Below are 10,693 nucleotides of genomic sequence, written 5' to 3'. Positions count from 1 at the left end.
ACAAAATTAAAAATAGGCAGAGGCCAGTCTGATCTAAAGAGTAAGTTCTAAGACAGCCAAGGCGATACAGAGAAACCCTGTCTCAAAAAACAAACATTAATATGTATAAGGGACGCAGTGATATTAAAGAGGCATATTTTGGTTTGGGTTGGGGATTTTGTCTTTTTCTGTGTGTTTTGGGGGACACTTTAGTTTTTTTTCAAGATAGTCTTACTATGTAGCTCTGACTGTTTAGAACTCATCTTGTAGGCAGGGCTTGAACTCAAAGAGATCCACCTGCTTCTGCCTCACAGTGCTGGGATTAAAAGCTTGTGCCACTGTGTTTGGCAGTGAAGAAGCATATTATGAACTACTTGAATGATTTCAAGATCAGGCAATCAGTCAGTTTTCCAAAAAGCCTTCTATAGACCACTAATTTTAACACCATTCTTGTGTACTATTTCTGTATTGTCTGTGAATACTTGCTGCTTTTGAGATGCCAGGAAAGCCTAATGACAGTAATAAAAACTCAAAGATTGAACTTTGAAGGTTCCCAAGTTCTATTTAAATATATTCATTTTATGTGTGTGTGTATATACATACCTATATACACACATACCCATATATTCATGTATTACTTGCCATTTTTGGATCAATATCCCACCCCTTTGAAATACATTCACACCCTTTTGACACTACAATACAATCTCCAGCAAGAACTGCATAATCAAGTTATAGGAGAGAGAAGTTCAGTGTCCTGTGCTGAGCCGACACGTGCAGCTGGGAACCACCGGTCAGACACTCTGAGTGCTGCCCTTCAGAAGAGTCGCTGGTGGCATTCCAGCTGCTGTATGATGGGAAAAAAAATCATTTCTTTCTTTCTGTTTTAAATTGTTCCCTACTCTATTCACCAGTATTTGCTCAGGCTACGACAAAATATCTGACAAGGTCAACTCAAAGGGAATGAAGGTTTATTTTGTGATTTCAGTTGATGGTGACTGTCTTAAGGTTTCTTCTGCTGTGAAGAGACACCATGACCCTTTATAAGACGGCAGCCCTCGTAAAGGAAAATGCTTAACCAGGGCTGCCTAACATTGCAGAGGGTTAGTCCATTATTGTCATGGCGGGAATGTGGCGGCACGCAGGCAGACACGGTGTGCTGGAGAGGTAGCTGAGAGTTCTCTATCCTGGTCTTTAGGCAGCCGGAAGAGCGACACTGGGCCCGGCTTGAGCATTTGAAACCTATAAGCCCAACCCCAGTGACACCCTTCCTCCAGCAAAGCCATGCCGCTAACAATGCCACTCCCTGTGGACCTTTGGGGGCCATTTTCACTCACCATAGTTACTGTGCTCCATTTTTTTCTAGGCCTGTACATCATGAACAGACATCATGGTGAGGAACATTTAGAACAGCAGAGTGGCTCACCTTATGGCAAATGGAGAAGGGGCCCAGGTTCAAGTTACGGATACTCAGGGTGCACACTGCTGTCACTCTGCAGTCTGCTTTCCCACCTCCAAACAGTCTGTACAACACTCACGACACAGTCACCTCGAAACATTCTTAGGGACTAAGCCTTTGGGGAAATTTTCATATCCAAATTTTAAAAGTGATACCGCAAAAAAAAAAAAAAAAAAAACAAAACAAAAAACTTTGAGCAGTGTTATAGAAAAACCTTTTAATTTGAAAAGCAGAAAACCACACTTTGGGTCTGGGGACAGAGCAGAGCATGTACTTACCTATGTGAGGCCTTAGATTTAATCCCCAGTGCCAAAAGAAAAGCATGCCAGCCAAGTACATGTTGGCCCATAACAGGCTATGGCATCATCCTACTCTATTTGAACTTCACTTTACCTAGAAAAGGCCAATCACAACAACTTCTGATGTAGTAAGGATTGAAAGAGGCACAATATATTAAAGTAGTGGCCACGTATGGAAGAGTGTAATGAATGTTGATGGATTTGTAAAGTAAAACTATTCACAGTGCTCAAAGAAAAAAGAAATTGCAAAGAAGTGAGAGTGACATAAAACATGATTATCACAGGTTGAGACATATAATAAATATAATATAAAATATAATATAATATAATACCTCTGGAGACTTATTATTGTGCCAGTACATTAGAAATGAGAAAACTTAAAAATTATTTTTAAGGCTCACACAAATAATCACAAGTAAAACCAATGACTTGTGTGTGTGCTTTTCTAGTGTTAACTTAAAGGGGAATGAAGCAGATAGTCACTGCATGGCAATAATCATAAAGTTGAGTTGCAGAGAGTATGACTGCAGCCAGCCGGGGATCTAAGAAGGTGCAGAGCACAGGGAATCTTATGGAAAAAGGAAGAGATAGAAAGACCTGGAGGGCACAGGAACTACACAAGGAGACCAACAGAGCCAAAAAAGCTGGGCCTGGGGGCCTTGCAGAGACTGATGTATAAACGAAGAACCATGCATGGAGAGGACCTAGACCCCCTGCTCAGATGTAGCCCATCGGCAGTATGCATGTGGGTACCTAGTAAAGGGAACAGGGGCTGTCTTCTGACATGAACTTGGTTGCCTGCTCTTTGATCACTTCCACCTGACGGGGCGACCTAGCCAGCCCACAGAGGAAGAGGATTCAGACGGTCTTGGTAAGACCTGATAGGCTAGGGTCAGATAGTAGGGGAGGGGGACTCTTATCAGGGAACTAGGGGAGACTGATGGGGTAAGAGGGAGGGAAGGGGCTACAACCAGGATACAAAGTGAATAAATTGTGTAAAAAAAAGAAAAAAAGTAATAATAAAAGAAAAATGCCCCCATTAGTGCCAAGTGCTCCCAATAGCCACAAGCTGACAGTGTCGGGGTTGAAGTCTAGGCTAAGCTCAGCTGGACTCTGACTACGGAAACAGGACTGTTACTTTAAAATCAGCATTCCTTAGAAAGTGGGTTTCTGTTTGTCAAGAAAAGCCATCCACACACAGCCAACTACCTTCTGAAAGGGCATCCAGTTCCATTTTAACTAAACAAGCCTCCAGCACACCAAAGCCCCACACCACTACCTAGGCTTTTCCAGCTAACTCACCTACCTCCCACAGCAACATACTCTTTAAAACTGGCAAGACTCCTACCATTTTGTTTCTCTCTGCACCCCTCCCACATATACAAGAAAGCCTTGGCAGTATGAATACTTTTCCACCCTTGGATGCACTCTTGCTTACAAGTAGTGGTTAGAAAGAGGCACGACTATACAACCTGAACATTATAAACGAGCATTGCCGGTCAAAGATTTCTCACTGAGCTACATCCCTCAGTAGCTTCAGACCTTCATTGTTTGTTGTTTAAGACATGGTCTCCATGTAGCCTTGGCCGTCCTGAAGCTCGCTATGTTGATCATGCTGGTCTCTACTGGCCTGCCTCTGCCTCCCAGCTGCTGGGTCAAGGTGCGCGCCACCATTCCTGGCCTTTGTAGGCCTTTTTAAATTGCACTTAGTACTCAGCATCCTTTTACACATGACTCTTGGACCAAAACTACCAGATGCCAAATAGATCTGAGTTTCACTGAAGATCTGCCTTTGTCAGGCATAATTATATAATGCTGAATGTCAACCAAAGAGAAATATAGGCAAGATATGCTGCTATAAGGAACTACAAATTAATGTCCAGGTTAATAAAGATGATGAATTAAGATATTAAAGGGATGTGAAAATAAATGCTGAACAAAAGAGCAGCTCTGACTGTCCACTCCCCTCCTTAGATCTTCCAATCCCAATTCAAACCTCTTGGGAAATTGAAAATTGACTAGGAGGGAGTAGAAATGTGCGCAGACAGTTCACGTAAGTGAGGAACTTGGTAGACGTATCTAGAAGTCCCACTACAGAAAACTTTTGTGTGTGGAACACTATCCATTCAGGTAAAATACATACTGGGTTCTTTGTAATTTTTAGTTTCTCTGTGGCACAATAAAAAGGACTCTATAGGAATCTGGAATTCTCACAGGCTAGCTTTTGTTTTTTGTTTTTAACTCAGTAGGCCTACTAGAATGTCTGAGCGGGTTTTAGGTGAGTTAAAGTGTTATCCAGTCTTTTGTGAAATAATTAACAGAAAAGTAGGTAGTACTTCATAGATACAATTATAAATGTAGATTTGCTGTTCTTTCAAGAAAATGGTATTTGCTTTGTTTGGGACAGCTGCAGTAAACGTCACTGCCATTTAGCTTTCCTTTGTAGAGTTTTTTTTCTTCCAGAAGGTGGCAGGATGCAGAGCTTGTTAGAAAACCACATCACAGCCTGTGGTGGCACAGGCCTTTAATCCCAGCACATCAGGAGGCACATAAAGGCAGATCACTGTCAGTTGGAATTTAGCCTAGCCTTCAGAATGAGTTCCAGGACAACACACAGAAACCCAGTTGCTTTTTGTTTAAAAAAACAAAAAAAAAAAAAAAACAAAAAACAAAAAAAAAAAAAAAACCCACTAAATTAACTCTGGTCAAGTCACGTTTTATGACAGTGACAGGTTTTTTGGAGGGTGAGTGAGGGGCACCTTTAATATCAGTATTCAGGAGGCAGTGGCAGGTATAATCTCTGTAAATTCAAGACCAGCCTGGTCTACATAGCAAGTTCCAAGCCAGCCAGGGCTGGATAGTGCAATACTACATAGTTTCACACTATATCATAGACTGGCTTCAAAATCACAGCAATCCTCCTACCTAAGACACCTGAATTCTGGAGCCATAGTGGCTAGCAAGACCAAGAACTCTAGTTTAGATGTACATAGCATTTTTTTTCAGGAGATAATCCCACAGAGAGTAAAGTTCCAGCTACTGGCCAAAGACCTCATCTCTTATCTTTGTAAACTATATTTTAAGAATACATTTAATGTGTTTGAAACCTGAAAGACCTTTGTACAATCACCGATTTAAAGGGAAAAAATGTATGTGTGTGACCTGTGAAGGTCAAATAAAGATGTCAGATCCCTTAAAAGTGTAGTTAGAGGCAGGTATAAGTGATGTGTCTGGGTTATGGGAACCTAACTCTAGTCCTACAAGAGCTCTTAGCGTGGGGGCTCTGCATCTCCAACAGTAAACAAAACAGTAGAAAGGTAGGTTGGTTGGTATATCTGCATAAGAATAGGATTCAATATAGAATGTCTTTTTAAGAAGTATAAATATTAAAGCTTATTATGATTCATCATGGATTTCAGCTTTGAATCCTATTCTTCCCAGACTACCCCCAAATAGATGAAGATAATTTAATATTACTGACCCCGTAAATCCCAAGTGTGTATAACTTGCTAGTATTTAAATGTACCCAGGTTGTTTTCAAAACAGGAAGCACAGAACACTAAAAATGTGCCCTTTTTTTAATGTAGTGTAGAGACTGAAGTCGGTGACTACATGTTCTGCTTTGATAACACATTCAGCACCATTTCCGAGAAGGTGATTTTCTTTGAGTTGATCCTGGATAACATGGGAGAAGAGGTTCAAGAACAAGAAGATTGGAAAAAGTTTATCACTGGCACAGATGTTCTGGAGATGAAGCTAGAGGACATCCTGGTTAGTAGGCCCTTTTAATAAGTAATGGCAGTTCAGCAGCCAGAGATGTTACTGTGTGACACAGACTGAACTAAGCATTCTTAGCTGTGTTTCCCAAAAAACGTTTTCCGTATTTCTTTACATCATTTCAAGTCTCACTGTTAGCTTTATGATAGTTTTCAAATCACAGATCTCAACTGAATCCTGTCATAAAAATACTTTTTTCAGAAGCTGCAATTTAAAAAACAAACAACAAGCCAGGCATGGTGGCTCACGCCTTTAATCCCAGCACTCAGGGACTCAGAAGTAGGCGGATTGCTGTGGTCTACAAAGCCAGTCCAGAACAGCCACGGCTACAGAAAAACCGTCTTGAAATACATAAACAGCAAAATAAACTTATTTTCTCACAGATCTGAAGTGAATTTCACAGGTGTAAAATCTTAGAGGTGTTGACAGGGTGACACCCTTTTGAAGGTCCTGGCACTCTTGACTGCGTGGTTTGCTGGCATTCCCTGGTCTCATATACCGCCCCAGACTCCTGTGTCCCTGGTCATGTGTGTAATTACACTGACCCTGCCTGGATGACGTAAAAATTTTCACACAGCAAAGTACTAGAGACACACGATGTATAAGCTGAAAGTTGTCAGAGCCAAGAGAGATACATACATAAAAGGCCTGGTGCTGCCAGGCCGTGACAGCACACACTTGCAATCCCAACACCTGGGAGGCTGAGGCAGGCAGGCCTGAACAAAGCGAGTCCAGGACAGAAGTCCTGGTGTTACACTGCTCAGCTACTTTGATGTTGTGTTTTCAATTCCTGGTATCCTTGTTCCTGTTAAATAAATTTATCATTACTATTTAAAACCTCACGGATGACCTCTAAATGATGTAAGTCGTACCTGCCCCTTAACTGAATTATATTTTTATTTATTTAAAATATTGTTTTGATTTTAAAAACCAGCATGAAGCATATTATTAAAGGAACTTAATATACATATATATGTGTGTGTGTATGTGTGTATATATATATGGTTTGGGTTTTTTGTTTTTGTTTTTGTTTTCGAGACAGGGTTTCTCTGTGTAGTCCTGGCTGTCCTGGACTCGATTTGAGACCAGGCTGGCTTTGATCTCACAGAGATCAGCCTCCCAAGTGCTAGATTACAGGCGTGTGCCACCACACCTGGCGCATTCTTAGAGTTTTTATGGTAAAATTGTTATATTTATCTCCAGGAATCCATCAACAGCATCAAGTCCAGACTAAGCAAGAGTGGCCACATACAGACTCTGCTTAGAGCGTTTGAGGCCCGCGATCGAAACATTCAGGAGAGCAACTTCGACAGAGTCAATTTCTGGTCTGTGGTTAATTTGGTGGTCATGGTGGTGGTGTCAAGTATTCAAGTTTATATGCTGAAAAGTCTATTTGAAGATAAGAGGAAAAGTAGAACTTAAAACTCTGATTACTTAACGTTGAGAAAAAGAGGTAGAAAATTCTAATACACTGTTAATATCATTAGTCATCTTTCCCTAACAGTTTCAGAAATTAAGTGCAAGATGTAAAATTTAATCTACAAGGAAAGTCCTCACTTTATGTCCAGGTAGCTGTGTTGACTTAGTTATACTTAGGTATACAACAAGATATCATAAAATTTAGATTTAATTGAATGAAGCCATATTTACTATTTTCCTAAGTTTAAAATTCTTTCCCAGATATCACATATGAATTAAATACATGAACAGTGTTCATAAATATACCCCCAGTTTGCTTTGACCTAGGACGTTCTCTGTACATGTGGCAGGTACAAATTTATTGAAGAGGTTTTCAGTTTATTAGGTTATGAATCATTTGAAAATTTACATAATTATAGACGGAATAGATGAGCTTTTCGTTGTGACAGCTCTCCAAAAAATATGTATGTGTGTGTGTGTATACATATATATATGCATATTTTAAAAATATCTAATGTTAAACATTATCCAGAGATCTCAATTTTATATTGAGTCTGCATTTCCAAAAACTGATATTTTTATAATTAAAACTGGAAAGGTATTCTTTCCTCATAAAAATTAGGCAGTGTCTTTGGTTTTGAAATGGTATTATGTGAAGTCTTTATGTGATATATAAAGGGAAGTTGATGTTTATGAATGAGATGTGTTCTGTCTAGACATTAGCTAAGATTAAATTAGAGATAAAGTGAGCCTGTTTCTATATTACCCATCAACAGTGTGATGTTGGTTTCGACACAACTATTGGTTTTGATAATACATTATCACCAGCAGGCGTGAGGGACATACCATTGAAAAGATCTGACTGTAGGGTAAATAAACAGTTCCTTTATAAGTTCTCAAAATCATCAGAAACATGAGGAAAAACAGATAAACGTGCGAATACCAGATCCAAAAAGTTCACCTACATAGAACTGTAATGAATCAGATAGACTCTTCCTGATATACCAATTCTAGATGAAAGCAGATATCAAAGGAAGTAATTTGAAAATCACTGGAGGAAATTCTATTTGTCATAGTGAAATTTTTCTAGTTACTGTTTTGAATTATAAATTATCATATAGTATATGAAATATACATACCATAAGATTCAGCACTAGGTATACATATTTATTACAATTTTTATTATAACTCTCACAGAATTACCTCTGATCACTTATTGACTTTGAAGAATTAGAACAATCCCAAATTATAAACACCTAATATGGCATAAAAGCCAAAAATGCTGTCTTTCTAGTTTATCAGTCTGTAGTACAATCTTATTCAACTTCTACTAACTTAATCTGAAACAATTTAAGTTGCACCCATTATGTTATGATAAATGGATTGTCATTTAGAAATAATAAACAGTCGAGTCTGGGTATTGAACCCATATATATCTTGCTGGAATTCTTATTAAGCGTTAATGATCTTGCACTGTCCTCCTACCTCACACAAAATTATGATCCCCAGAAATATACTATATTTTTCTCATCAGGCACTTGGGAAAAGACTATAAATTAATTTTTTCCTATTCAGAGGCTTTTCAAAATGTGAGATAAATGCCATATACGATCAAAAACTGGCCAAGAAAAATGCTTCAGTATTCCAGGCAAAGCTGCTACAATATGTACAGAACAAAGGCCAATAAGATCATTACAGAAGAAACTTCCCTTTTCCACTTTCTTTTAAGTACAAAAGAAGCAAGCTGTAAGGTACCATAACGGAGAGCAGAGTACACCAGAGTCTACTGCATCTTCTCTGTGAGACTGTGATGAAGAATTCTACCTCTTAGATACAGCTGATACTGTACTGTACTCATTGCTTATCTCACACTGTATTTGTTACATTGTCTTGTATGTAATTTGTGCCACTGATTTTTAAATCTTTAATTCAGTTACTTCCTACCATTTAAAATGGTAATAGTAGCTTTATTGAAAAAACAAATAACATAGGAATGTTAAAGATATTTTATTTTTATAGACAAAAGAGATACTAAGAACCATGTTGCCTGCGTTAACCACAAAAAATTAAAATTTACACAAAACCCAAAATGTTTCTTTTTAAATGTATATTTTCTGCTTCATGAGTTTTTATGTCACTCAGTTACACTAAAATCAAGTAAGCCATCACTTGGTCTGATTTGTTCTTAATTATAAATTACTGCAGCAGTTTAACAGAAGTTTACAGTTCATCGTCCTGAGGTACATTTGGATTGTGTGCTCTTTTACATGAAGGCCATAAAACAAAAAGGCAAGTAAGTTTTGGAAAATATAACTGAAAATAATTTAAATCAAAATATATTAGGTATATTTACCATTAAAAGTGATGTCTTAAAATTAGCAAAAACTAAGTACCTGTAATTTTGTACCTTGAGTGAAAATTCTTGATCTGAAATTTTAAAACAATTTAGCATGTAATGTTATTTTTCTTCTGGAGTGTAATGCAATGTTGCTCAAAATTGCACTATATTTGTGAACAATGAGCAACAGACTATATACTGAGCTCTTTCAACTAATAAAAGTTACTATCAAAGAAATCTTACCACCCTGTCGTAATAATTGTTGTCTAATTGTTGACCTTGATTTTTAAAGAACATGCTTTATTTAGGGTTATTAAATGCTTCTACCTCCCTTTCAACCCCAACACCCGGTGGGAGGGAAAGAAGGTTAGTGGGATGGGGTGGGGCTCTCTGCTACTTCCCACTGGGTAGGGTTCTTTTGGAGGCCAGGCCAGTGTCAGTCACCCAGGAATCCAGAACCCCGGGTAACCAGCAAACAGCAATCGCAACAGCAGGACAAACCAGCAGCAAGCTGTCCTCCAAGAACCACGCCTTCTTCCTCTGAGCTGTCATATTTATACCCCTCAAAGTCCTCAGAATTGAACTTACTCCACCTGGCAAAGACCACGCTCCCCACAAGACACTTAACAGGTGTGGACAAACTACAATCCCAACTTGAAATTTTAACAAAAGCATGTTTACATATCATAAACCAAAAATGTCCATAACATCTAATCCTTAAAGCTTTTGTTAAAATTTCACTCTTAGTTAAATTTGTTTTCCTTTCCCATTTTGAAAGTCCATAAAAGTTTTGTATCTTTGTATTATGGTACTTTGCTTTGGAACTGCCACTATAGTCACTTCATTTCTCTACTGCCCAAACATATATTTTACCTAAAAGGTCCATAAGATTTAGAGAAGTAGCTGGATGATAGGGGCACACACCTTTAATCCCAGCAGAAGCAGGTGGATCTCTGAGTTCCAGGCTAGCCTGGTCTACAGAGTGAGTCCAGGACAGCCAGGGCTACACAGAGAAACCCTATCTTGAAAAACAGAACAACAAATTTAGTGAAGCAGAGACCACCAGGGTTGCTGGGAATTGAATTCAGGACCTTTGGAAGAGCAGCCAGTGCCCTTAACCTCTAAGCCATCTCTCCAGCACCCAAGTCTGGGACACTTAAGCAAGTGTTCAGGGAACTTGTTCACTCCTCTACCCTAAGAAGGGATTGTTTTACAAAACACATGTCATGTAAGCCTGACAACCCCAGAATCACATGAAGGTTGAGAGAAGCAACTCCACAAACTCCTCCAAACCTCATGGCACAAGCACCCACACGAATACATAGAAAAAATAATAGTAAAATATGTATCTTTTACTGTTACCATTCTTTAGGCCTAGAAACAGTATCTATTCAGGAAACAGTATCTATTGAGGAAAAAGTA

General features: G+C 38.8%; 1 protein-coding gene across 1 annotated transcript in view; it reads left to right on the top strand.

Annotated features, from left to right (window-relative positions):
- The window catches only part of Tmed5 (transmembrane p24 trafficking protein 5), a 12,996-nt gene extending 3,483 nt beyond the window's left edge, over nucleotides 1-9,513 (top strand). The window contains exons 3-4 of the mRNA XM_055611554.1: nucleotides 5,325-5,508; nucleotides 6,718-9,513. Of these exons, the coding sequence (XP_055467529.1) occupies nucleotides 5,325-5,508; nucleotides 6,718-6,936 (403 nt within the window). The 3' untranslated portion in view covers nucleotides 6,937-9,513. The remainder of the gene's footprint in view (nucleotides 1-5,324; nucleotides 5,509-6,717) is intronic.
- Nucleotides 9,514-10,693: the final 1,180 nt, after the last annotated feature.

Source organism: Psammomys obesus, unplaced genomic scaffold (assembly GCF_907164565.1).
Source record: "Psammomys obesus unplaced genomic scaffold, mPsaObe1.curated_primary_1811, whole genome shotgun sequence".
Lineage (NCBI taxonomy): Eukaryota > Metazoa > Chordata > Mammalia > Rodentia > Muridae > Psammomys > Psammomys obesus.
Note: the sequence above shows the minus strand (reverse complement) of the source record. Positions and strands in the feature narration are given on the sequence as shown.